The sequence below is a fragment of the Scyliorhinus canicula genome, chromosome 20 (assembly GCF_902713615.1).
Source record: "Scyliorhinus canicula chromosome 20, sScyCan1.1, whole genome shotgun sequence".
In the NCBI taxonomy this organism is placed as follows: domain Eukaryota; kingdom Metazoa; phylum Chordata; class Chondrichthyes; order Carcharhiniformes; family Scyliorhinidae; genus Scyliorhinus; species Scyliorhinus canicula.
The window spans coordinates 57,330,839-57,343,744 of record NC_052165.1 but is presented as its reverse complement, the minus strand read 5'-3'; the positions used below and the strand labels follow the sequence as shown (position 1 = coordinate 57,343,744).

The 12,906-nt window shown below is 41.6% G+C and overlaps 1 protein-coding gene across 4 annotated transcripts in view; it reads left to right on the top strand.

The window, feature by feature from the left end:
• LOC119954628 (protein Wnt-7b) overlaps positions 1–9,728 on the top strand; it is a 115,477-nt gene extending 105,749 nt beyond the window's left edge. For all 4 annotated transcript variants that reach the window (XM_038779968.1, XM_038779966.1, XM_038779967.1 and 1 more), the window contains exon 4: positions 4,597–9,728. In XM_038779968.1, coding sequence (XP_038635896.1) covers positions 4,597–5,076 — 480 coding nt within the window. In that variant the 3' untranslated portion in view covers positions 5,077–9,728. The remainder of the gene's footprint in view (positions 1–4,596) is intronic.
• The last annotated feature ends 3,178 nt before the right edge of the window (positions 9,729–12,906 follow it).

The window sequence follows — 12,906 nt, the reverse complement described above, 5'->3', positions numbered from 1 at the left end:
TTTTTATCCCAAGTGTCTCAAATACCTCTTCTTTCCCTATGTTTATGAAGAAGTCACCTCCCTCCTTATTAAAGACAGATGCAAAATGAATGCATAAATTTTCATTTAAGCCCCTAACCAGCCCCACTTGCTTATAACATTCTTTTACTGTTAATGCCTATTGAACAATTCTTGATTACCTTTTATGTTTGCTGTCAGTCTCTTTTTGCCTTTCTTATTTGTTTCTTCACTTCCCCTCTGAACCTTCTTTATTGAAGCTGGATAATTTTATTATCACCATTTCCCCTGTCATCATGGTTCCCTAATCCTACCATTTCTGTCCCTCATTTTCGCAGAGACATACCTGTCCTGCACTCTAATCCACTGGTCTTTAGTGGACTCCCACATATTAAATGTGGATTTACCCTCAAACAGCCATTCCCAGTCCACATTCTATGTTGTAGTTAGCTTTCCCCCAATTTAGCACCCTCACACGAGGACCACTCTTGTCCTTATCTATGAATATTTGAAAACTTATGATCACTATTGCCAAAATGTTCTCCAATTGAAACTTTGGTCACCTGGCCGGGCTCATTTCCAAATACTAGGTCCAGTAAGTCCCTCCCTGGTTGGACTATCAACATACTGCTTCAAAAACCCCTCTCGGACACACCTAACAAATTGCTATCCACTGAGGGGTTCCCAGTCAATATGGGGGAAATTAAAATCACCCACCAGAACAACCCTGCGATTTTCACATCTTTCATGGATCTGACTACATATTTGTCCCTTTGTATCCCGCTGGCTGTTGGGAGGCCTATAGTACAACCCCAACATTGTGATTGCACCCTTCTTCTTCGTGAGCTCTACCCATGATGACTCACTGCAGGATCCCTCCAAGATATTCTCCCTCATCATATCTGTGATATGTTGCCTAACCAGTAATGCAACTCCCCCACCCTTTCTGCTACCCCCTCTATCTTGTCTAAAACATCGATATCCCGGAACGTTAAGATGCCAGCCCTATTCCTCCTTTAACCATGTCTCCGTAACAGCAACAATGTCTTAATTCCCCACTTTAATCCAAACTCTAAGTTCAGCCGTCTTACCTGTTATACTTCTTGCATTGAAGCAAACGCACGGCAGACCCACTGAGATCAGCGACTTTCCTCTGCCTGCTCGCCCTCTTTTCTATATTTGCCTTAGTCTCAAGCTCTTCCCCAGTCTCTACACTTGCTGGCCTGCAGCCCCCGTTCCCACCTCCCTGCCATACTAGTTTAAACCCTCCCAAAAGATTCATGAACTCCTAATAGAATGCTCCATCATTGCTATTTGCTGCCAGCCTACTCTTTGGCTGAGGGTTTCCTCACCACTGGCCGCATAACTTTGATTTTGCAGGAATTTGGCTTGTGTACTTTTGGTTTGGCTAGTCAATCTGTTAGCTAACCGAATTTACAGCTAGCTGTCCAGCAAGTGTGACAATAACCCTGTGCAATGTGAATTATGACTTGCCCACATTGGATGCAGCAGCATGGAATCAAAACCTTCACATTTTTTACCAAACTTTCAGAATGTCAATATCTGATACGGGAGAAATGATCTGTGGTGTAGTTTTATAATTACAATTTGCTGATGTACAGATGTTTGTTTAATCTTTGTCATGTCAGCTAAGTGCATGTCAGCATGAACATTTGCACTCAGTACTTAAATAGCTAAAAATACAATCTTTACACACCCATTACAGACTGGACATGTATCATTTTACAGTGGGTATTTGACTATTGTATTTATTTGCAATGGGATTTATTTAGTTTGGATGGTACTATACCATGGGCAGGTTCTCGGTTATAAAACAATCAACAGATATGTAAGAAATGCAAAGGGTCTTGTAGCCTGTTTATTAGCTTATGTATAATAAACTTATGTATAACCAGCTTATTATCCCATTCTTTCAGATGCCCAATTATTTCCAGTGGGAATTTACATATTCCAACTAGTATTATTAGGTCATGTTAATATAGTTAGGGCTCGTTGGTTCCTGGCAAAGAGATGAGTGGATTAAAGATCCGATTCTTGATCAGCAGTAAAGGAACAGAGTAAAAGAGAACATCACATTCCTCGAGACATATTCCACATTCCTGACCGTCAACAGAAAGAATTAGAAACAAAAAAAAGTATCATTCCGAATACCAGTTGAAACATCTTAACTGTCAACAGGGGAAAGGGATGGGAAATAGATGGAAGTTAGTCCGCTGAAGTAAATGGCAAAACCGGCTCACCTTGTGTAGAAGACGCAGGTTTTTTTGATGTGAGAGAACAAGTTGATCTAATTTAAAGGTTTAGCATCATGCTTTTGTTCGTTTTCTGTCCCGTCATGCAGTCTAAATGTCTGTCAAGTCACTGGAGCACGCAAACTTTTTCTCACTGGTTATCATGTACCTCAACACATCTGAGACATAAAGGATCAACCCATTGCTGATGCCATTTACCACAGGACGGCTTGTGGAGCTTGTTAGTTCAGGTTCTGGGAGATTAGTTTGAACTGATAAATAGGCCTCTTTAACTCTAGTGGCAGAATCTCAAACCCAGTTTCTTGTGGATCCGTGATTCTGTTGCTGGGTTAAGTAGCTATTTAGCAGCTGGTGGGCAGACACTGAGCCTGCAGAATGAAATTGCCACTCTACAAGTGGCTGTTTAGCACACTGGGCTAAATCGCTGGCTTTGAAAGCAGACCAAGCAAGCCAGCAGCATGGTTCGATTCCCGTAACAGCCTCCCCAGACAGGTGCCAGAATGTGGCGACTAGGGGCTTTTCACAGTAACTTCATTGAAGCCTACTCGTGACAATAAGCGATTTTCATTTCATTTCATTTCAACATGGAGGGCAAACTAATGCGGGAAACAAAACCATTTCCACTGAGTGCAGTAAGGAATATCGTTCACAGGTTTGGGAAAGGAAACCAACTTTATTTTGTAGTCGAGCTGTGGTACCTCTAGACAACTTCAAAAGGTATCAAATTTGACCACCGTTAAACAATATCCCCTCATGGGGACTTTTCCGAAAATCCCAACATACATTAAGATGGTTTCAAATATACATTTTATCACAACTAACATAATGAACGTAAAGAATGGAGGAATTACGTATGCAAGGAAACTCCAGTGACCAGGTAATTGTATAATATAGGGGGCTAATAGGGACAAATACACTGAAATTGTTGTGTACAGTGATAATGGAATAGAGAATTTCAATCAACAAGTAGGAGAAAACTTGTGGCTGTACACTGGCATCCTGAGGATTGAACTCAATCTCATAGATATAAAGTAGATTTAGTGAATGCGATTTACCAACATGTCCCATCGGAAGCAGGACGGGACACGGCCGGTAGATCCCGCGAGAGGCCTTTTCCGGGATTCCCAATGGTCATTATGCCTTGCGAGGTCTAACGAGAACTTGCAAGATGTCGCGATATGGATCCCGCCCACAGTGGGTGGGATCCAGACTTGCAGAGTTAAGTCAGCTTATCACTGTTGATGCCAGATCAAACTGGTCCCCGAGGAGACCCCAGCCGGGCACCATTTAGCTCTGGTCCCCACAAACAGGGACCAGGAAGGACAGCACTTGTGTGGGGTCTCCCAGGTGTCGGAGGCCCCAAATGGTTGGTATCTGGGCAGGGTGCCAGCCTAATACCCTGGCAGTACCATCTGGGGAGTGCTACGTGCTGCCAGGGTTCCCAGGTGGCACTGCCAAGGTGCCAGGTTAGTGTGCCAAGGTGCCCAGGTAGCACTTTGCCCACGCCAGGGATCGAGTTCAGGGGTGTCCTGCCCATATGAGGTGGGGTGCGGGGACTCGGGGACCCCCCAACAGGTGAGTTGGGGCACTGGGGGTGGGGAGGGGGGGGGGGGGGGGAGGGGGGGGGAAGTTTAGGGTCGAGTGGCATCCCGGTCTCTTCCTGAGCGGAGCTCCTCAGTACAGGAAATGCGACTGGATGCTGCCTCGGCAGGGCCCGAGGAAAAGCAGAGTGTCGTTAGATAGCGGAGTTGACCCACCTAGAACGACCCCTCTAACCCCGGCCAGAATGCATCTGCTGTTTCCCCGTTACATTGTTCCCAATGAACCTTAAAGAAAAACTGAAAATTCAGGTGTGTCAACATCAGAAAGACAAGATAGATTAAAATACTGTAGGCCTGTAATTGGAATCCAAAGTGGAACACTTCATCCATCTACCTAAATGCCTCGTACCCTGGTCATTATATTGCTCTTCTTTCTGCAAATTAGTCAGACTTGTCTTAACTAGAAAGATAAACTATGGAGGGTGATTTAAAAAAAATATACACAAAAGTCAAAGTTAAAAACAAGACAATACACTGGCAGAGCAGACTTGTTTAAATACATTAACCGAATAATATTCTACAGCTCTATACAATTACAAACAAGCAAATTATGCAAATAGTTACCTTATCATCAAAGAATAGCATCCCCAATATTTGCTGGAGAGCAACCATTATAACTGAACCAAAACTCAAATAAAGCAAAACTGAAGTCAAGATATTGATAAAGGGTGCAATGTTAGTGTTTTACAATTCACACGTAACACTTGTTATTCTAACTTTAATAGATTTTGGAAGAAAGAATGAAGTTGGAATGCAAATGTCATGGCGTCTCCGGTTCGTGTACAACCAAGACATGTTGGACAACTCTTCCCAAATTTCGAGAAATTGGATACATCTTGAAAGAAAAGTACAGTGAGGCTGTCCATGTTGAAGCTGTCAGGGCCACCAGATTACGACAGCCCACCTTTCTTAAAATCAAGAAGCCCAGGACCTATCGAAAGCCCATGGACACAGATCTAGTTTATACAGAGCGATCGCCGAACTACTGCGAGGAGGACAGCTCAACGGGGAGTGTAGGCACACAGGGAAGATTATGTAATCGCACCTCTTATCATGGAGATGGTTGCGACCTGATGTGCTGTGGTCGAGGTTACAATACCCACCAGTATACCAAAGTGTGGCAGTGCAACTGCAAGTTCCATTGGTGCTGCTTCGTCAAGTGCAACACGTGCAGCGAAAGGACTGAAGTCTTCACCTGCAAGTGAGGAAGTAATACTAACAGAAAATAAAACACTTCACGCTAGGGGGAAAAGAGACACAGTGAAAGAGAAATGGAGAGGAAAGAAATGAGAAGGAGTCAACAAAAGAATAATGGAATTTCATGCCAATTTACCACAGCATCAGTATCATAGCTACTTCTTTTAAAAATGCACTCTTTGCTTAAAAGGATGCTACAAGTTGGCTGACCTTTCCATCTCATGATTATCATAAAAGAGGAATCAGTTGCAATTTGACATATCTAATGCCAATGCAAGTCTGCAACAAATGCAATGCAGTCTGGGAGCTGCAGTCCATTCTCATGGACAGTATTATTGATATCTGTGTGGCAAGTAGTGGGTGAACAAGCTACAACTCCCAGAATGCTGTGCACTTTACAATCTCTCCCCACTTTCATATTCTCCACAAGAAATTCTGCTCGACTATGGCGCAAGCCAATGCTTTGAGAAAACAAAAACAATACTTGCACACATAAAAAAGTGTGAAGCCAAGTAAGTAACTGAGTACTAGGAGAGTCAACGGATGGCAAAGGAACACAAACATTGTTCAGTGCTATTGAGGACTGGAAATGACTGAGTTGCATCATCCCAGAAATGATGTGTTCACATTCAGAGCAAGGCAGGAGGAAGTGCAGATCATTTTGTTTGACAATGACTAAATATGTGTCTTGTCCAGTCTCACTGGAGCTGTTTGGAGACCTAAAGAAAAGTTTATTTATGTTATAGAATGAAAGTAAAACTAAGCACTAACGGGTAGTAATATTTGTAATTTTTTTTAAGGTAAACATGTTAGATTCTTTCCTGACTTATAACACATTCATTTGGATATTTTCCCAATATTTCTCTGACACTACTTTGCATATACATCAATTGTCTAACAAGAAGCATGGCTGGACTGATACAGAGGGACTCATTAACAAATTAATTTTAAAATTTACATCAAGGTATTCATAGATTCAAATGCTCTTTAAAATAATTAATTTATTTTGAAAGGAAGTTCCTGAATGCTGGGATAAAGGGATATTATATGCTACAGGTATGGCTGACCATGATTATTGACAAAAAATGTTTTTTTTTTATAGATAAGGGAACCTTATTACCCTGGTTAATACATTGATACTTAATTTGATTTGTATTGTTTTTCTATTTATCCCTGGTCCTGTTGCATTTTTCAGAAAAGGACATCCTGGATCATAGCTGAAAATTGTGCTCTGTTGGTTTTATTACAATAAGTATTTCAGTGACTATAATGCAATTTACCCGTTGGTTGGTCTATATGTAGCTTGTTCCCTCACCCCATGCATTAAATGGAATAGAATGAATTGTAGGTTTCAGTAGGTGCTCTATCATTTTACCTACAGTGCCTCTGACAATTTAGGGTCATCATGGGAGCAGACAGTTCAATAACTAATCTCGAGTTCTAAAGCTGCATAAATCCTATGGTTCAACAAGATAAACTTATTTCATCCTTCCCATGGTTCCCTCTTTTGGTCCCCATTGCTATTTTGCCTCTTCAGTCACAAAGAGGAAAATAATTGCCAATTCAGGTTTGGCCAATGGAAGGTGTGCATTGGTCAGACAGTAGAAAAGACCCAGTCAGTTTGTTCACCCTGAGACATAAGCTCTCAAAGCACTACACCTCAGCAGATAAGCCTTGCTAAGACACTGTTTGGATTCCTTTATTGAAATCTCTTGAACTGGGAGGTCAAGGAAAAGCTGGGAATTGAATGTGGTGCTCTCTGGAAAACCATCTCCAGAGCTTTGATACTATGCAGGAAGCTCATTGTGCCTGGCAGCATAACTGAGAAACTGAAATTAGATGACTCAATGAGCGGGTTACTCCGGCTGTGTTCACCTAGCGACCGGAGAATCCTGCCCGAGGTCAATGGAGTTCTCCATTGTCGGCCTCTCGTTCATGGTGTTTTTGCAGTGAGCGGGGCAGAAAAAGCCAGCCCTTTGTCTCTAAATTAATATTTGACAGCTATACCTCCTCTCTTAGTCTAAACATTTTCCATACTTTAATCAATGGCCAAGTGCAAACATTGTCCAATCTCAATTTTGAAAGTAGCATACCTTTCTTTTAAATTACATCCCTGGCATTTTTCACTTTTGACATTGTCCTTCATCTGATTGTTATAGATAATGGATAGTGGCACGATTAATGCCAGTGTCGTACTGTGTCAGCTAATAGGAAGACTGCTTCCATGGTTATGCTTCTAAAAATGACTGGCACTCTTGCATTATGGACATCAGTCATATCTATATTTGTACCCAATTCACCACTGTAGGTAGCCAGAGTTCTGCCTCTTCAGCTATGCCTTCTACAATTCAATCTTTTCAATTAATTGACCAAAAAGACATCTAGTATGGGAATCACTAAGTGCTGAATGTAGACCCCAACCTGGACCATAGATATAGGATTATTGTACATGCCTAAATGGGAAATAACCTTTCATGAACCTTTTGGGTTGAGAGCATGATTCAAGGAGACATTCAGTCGCTTTCTAGTGAAGTTATTTGAAGTAAGGCCTTTCTGTATTAACGCACCAGAGATTAGAGTTTTATTGCCTGCATCTCTTCAAGAGATACAAACAATCAAAAATTTTAGGTATTGCAAAATCAAAGTCTACTTATCAGAGAACGATAATATCAAACTAAACTCAATTCAAGTATATTACATTATAAATAGTCCTTTCTCTGCTTCCAGTTGCTTGCTCACAAGAAATAATTCGGTTCAGATATTTGTGACCCTATTTGTGCTGGAGATTGCAACAACTCACAATCATTAGTGAATCCTGTGTAAAAGCTTTATACTTTCTCAAACACATACATACCATATGATACAGGACTCATCTAAATATAAGAACTTGTGATCTAGGTTTGTTGATGGCACCTAGAGCAGTAACAGGTTTTACAGTTTTCTTCAGCATCCTTAGAAAGATTTTTAAAAACTGCAGCGAGAATTCATGTGTCAAATGACATTGCGAATGGGCTCTACTGTAGTTTTGTACCTGTCGAAATTGTTGGCTGAAAGCCATTGCCTAGGCTCCCATAAAAGTAATAGCTACTTAGGGAGCCACCCAATTAACTGTACCCCAGAAATGTACCCCAATATATGTTGCAAAGTCACTAAAACATGGCACATTCTGAATGCAAATTTAACGTTTCTTGGGTAAATTTGAAGAAGCACTGCTCAATTTAAGTGGAAAAGCTCCATAGGTTGTCTTGCTGTGGGGATTACACATTGCCCTCAGCTTCAACCATAGAATTTATTGGGATAACAGACTAACCTTTTGGACCTACTTTAAGCTCTGACGTTTAGTTTCTATGCTTTTGGGATCTACTGAGGGACATTCAATGATTTTTCTCCCCTTTTTCCCCCAATATTTAACTAAGTAAAGGGAATAAGTTACATTACAAAACTCCCACGATATCAGATTCCCAAGATTCACAGATGTTAAGAAAGCAGCCCCATGGGTGTCAAGAATTTCTGCAACAGTTTAATGCTTATAATGAAATCAGTAGTGCCATAGTGTGGTGAGACCCAATTCACCAAACACGAGCAGCCAATCTAGAATGAGTGCTCAGGGGAGGCCCGTGCTCCCTCCCACTTGGGCTGGGGACGAAAAAAATAACTGGTGTACAAGTCACCCCAATTAAATTCTTTAGAGGCTGGACTTGTTGGAGCCACAGGCCTGGGAACAGGTTGGTGTTTCCTGCCTGAGCAGAAATGGCAGAAGACCTGCAAAATAAAAAGAAACCTATAAAATATATTTACCAAAAAGAACATGACACAAATATTCTGCTTCAAGTTTGCTGGTAATTTAATTTGTTGGGTTAAAGTGATTTGTGAAGGGGACAGCCTGTCATTGAAGTTCATACCATCATATTGGGATAGAATATTCATGTTCCCAGCTGGAATCCTCCAGAATAAAATTAAAATCCTACCAAATTGATTTGCAATTTTTGATCGCGTTGTGTGATGGCTCTTTGGATTTAAAAAAACATAGACTTTTGACAATGAGTGAAAGGCTTACATCATACATTTTGGAACTGTGTGTATTTAAGTGATATTAAAGTTTAGTCTCACATATAGACCAACCAAGAGATACTCCAGCATTCTGCTAACTCACACCCAGAGCAGGTTTGTTTGAACAGCAGTATTTTACCTGGCATGTAAAAGTTTCTCATTGCTAGCTTCAGCAATGGGCTTCCCTCCAGTTAGAACCCCAACTTAAGTATATATTTTCAAAGAGAATATTTTTCTATTTGATATTTTATTTATATACTTGCAAATAACCACGTACCTCTTTGTAACTTGTTTTTCTTAAAATTGTTATTCCCATTTTTACAGGTACACTTTTTTTTTGCTCGAAAATGCAGGCATATCACGTGATGCTTCATAAGCAATCAATGGGCAGGCGGCACTGCCACATTCAACTGGTTTATGCTTTCACTACTTTCCCTGTATCTGAAAGGCATAACAGGGAACTATCGGAGCAGAAATAAGATGTGTTTTGTTAGTTGTCTGAAGCCCTAGGACCGGAACCGGATAACCCCTGATATTATAGCCTGGATTGACAGAAAATAAATCCGTTTCTTTCTGACAAACATTTCACCATTAAAAAAATATGAGATACAAAAACGGGCTTTGCTGTGTGGGTGCTTTGCTGTAAGGCTAGTATTGTCAAAGTGTCAGAATCATTAGCTCATTGGCATATATTCTGCAAGCTAATGCTTCTGGTCTAATTCACTGCGGGGACGACGTGTCTGCTGCTTAAATAAAACCCAGACTGAAGAGAGAGAGGGAGAGAGAGATATTAAAAGTGACAGGGTTGGTGAAACAGAGTCACAGCTCTCCTAGCCAGGGATCTGCAGTGATCTCTCATCCCTGAACAAGTCCAATTAGCCCCCTCAAAACACCCCTGGCCTCTTTCTCCCTCAACCATTCCCCACGTAGGAATTCGCTACCGTTCACATCTCACTTTCACAAACGCCTCAAACCCTCTTCGTGCGGTGCGTGGTGCAGAATCCTGCACAGCTCTAAAAAGAGGAACACGTGTCAGCCGAGAAAGACTAAAAGAACAAAGCAATGTGAAGTTTGTTGCCTTCATAATTATACAGATTACATGTACAATTTGCCTGACGTGACTCATAGGAAATACACCCATCTGCTTCTTTAAACAACAGAAGCTGAAGGATTTGCCCCTTTCAAGAGGTTTCATTCCAAATTCATGTTGGATGAGGATTTGTCAATTTGAAATCAAATAAACTGAAAATACAAATTTGGACCTAATCCTGAGAGTTAAGGAAGATTTTTTTTTAATGGCTGAGTGAGTAAATGCATTGAATTGTGGTTCAACTACAGGAGGACAAGTTTGGGTATCTAGTTCCATGCTCTCAGCCAGGGATCCGGATATAATTGTTTATATACAGTATCATATCAGAACACCTAATGTAAACAGTTAATGCAACTGTTGAAGTACCATGATTGTTATGTAAGCAAACATTCTGCACCAGCACTATGCCACAATAACCATCAGATAAAGGCTCAGCCAATCTGGCGATATTGGTTGAAGAAAAACTGCTAACCAGTGGGGAACTCCCATGCACTTCTTCAGAGAGTGACATAGATCCTTATCATTCACCTCAGCCAGCGGAACAGGCAGACAGAGACTTAGTTTAACATTTCATTCAAAGGATAACATTGTATTGATAGCATCAATACAGCACTCCTTCAATACGGCTTGGGAGTATCAACATGGGTTATGTTCCCCCAGTAAGAAGCTTGAACCAAGAACCTTTTGACCCAAAGATGAAAGGGTCATCATCACAGCAAACTGACACAATGGAGTGTTAACCAATTTACTCAATCTCTCTGCATTAGGAAGGGAAAAACAGTTACTGAAAGTCGCCCAGTGATCCTTGCTGGAAAATGTGTGTGTGGACAATGGGCCCGCTCAGAAAGGGCTCTACTGAGCTGTTTCTCCTGTGGTAAAATAAACAGAACATTTAACACTGCAGTATATAGTACTTGTTACTGGGCTAATAATCTAGGGAATCTGAGTTCCAATTTCACAATGGTAGTTTGGGAATCTGAATTCAGTTAAAAAAAATATGAATAAAAAATATATCTATTGAAATTACCATAAAGCCTTCTTATTGTTATAAAAGCTGGTTCTTTGTCTGCCTTCCATCTCATGAGATGATGGTTTGCGCCTTGGCCATCAACTCTCTGTTAAGCAGTACCTGGTATGGCTGAAGAGCTGCACTCTGACATTGGCCGTCTTGCTGCATTGGCTGCAGAGGGAGACAGTGGGCTGAGAAGATGCACGATTCACTGGCCCCTGTTTTTCTCTGGGTCCTCTCGGTCAGCTGAGCTTTCCATTTTTGCTCATCCCTTCCAATGTCCTTCCAGTCAGCCTCCAGAGATAATGGTCGTTAGTGATTATCTCCCAGTTGTCAGAGTCAATGTCCACCATATCTCACATGCAGGAGATAGGGACATCCTGCAGGTCCTGACCCAGTGTCCAGTTCACTGTACAGGTCTTTGGGGTAAGCAACCATCATCAATCTAATGAATGTGGTTGAGCCAGGGCAGATGTTGTTGGCTTAGTAATGTGTACCTGCTGATGGAATTAACACACTTCAGGATCTTGCAGTTGGTGTTCCTTGTCCTGCCAAGAGATGCTATGAATATGTCTGAAATAGCAAAGGTGTTTCTCCTGCCTGACATATACTGTGTAGGTATCACTACCAGAGGTAATACTAAGGATGCAGGCTTGGTAGATGAACAGTTTGGTATCCTCAGTAAAGTTGTTGTTGTTCCACACTCTAATTCAACTTGGACAGAATAGCTACAGCTTTTGTGATGTGTGTTAATTTCAGCATAAGTAACAGATTGTAGAGCCTAGATATGTGGAATCATCAACAAATTCAATGTCACACTGTCAATGTTGGCTGATGGCAGTATGGCAACACCCTAGACCATAACATATGTCTTCCTGATGCTGAAACAAAGAAACATAGAAGATAGGAGCAGGAGGAGGCCATTCGGCCCTTCGAGCCTGATCTGCCATTCGGCCCTTCGAGCCTGATCCGCCATTAGTCAGGATCATGGCTGATCATCCAACTCAATAGCCTAAATCCTACTTTCTCCCCATAACCCTTGATCCCATGCATCTCAAGTGCCATATATAGCCACCTCTTGAATGTATTCAATGTACTTCCTGTGGTAATAAATTCCACAGGCTCACCATTCTTTGGGTGAAGAAATGTCTCCTCATCGCTTCTTGGCCTTTTGGCTAAGATCGAGCGTAGATTGAGCCTTTTGGCTCAGATCTGGTATGTCTCCTTTGTGGGGACCATGAATTGGATTCAATTTGAATTGGTTTTTGGAGCAGGCAAGGAGCTGGATTAGGGGTTCGCCTCTGTCCACACTCTAAGACCTGGCTTTGTAACTCAGATAAAGTAAGAAAAAAAAGAAATGTCTCCTCATCATCTGATGTTAAAACCAAACTCTTTACAGGCATGAGAAAGGCTGTCCATTCACTGCTGATGGCGTTCACACTATGGAATGCCAGAACAGCTTCATTGACATAGAGCAACTCTCTGATGAGGACGATGCACTTTTGCCTATGACTCAGGCGAGCATTGGCTGGTTTAGCTCAGTTGGCTGGATAGCTGGTTTGTGATGCAGAGCAAGGCCAACAGCATGGGTTGAATTCCCATACTGGCTGAGGTTATTCATGAAGGCCCCGCCTTCTCAACCTTGCCCCTCGCCTGAGGTGTGTTGATCCTGAGATTAAATCACCACCA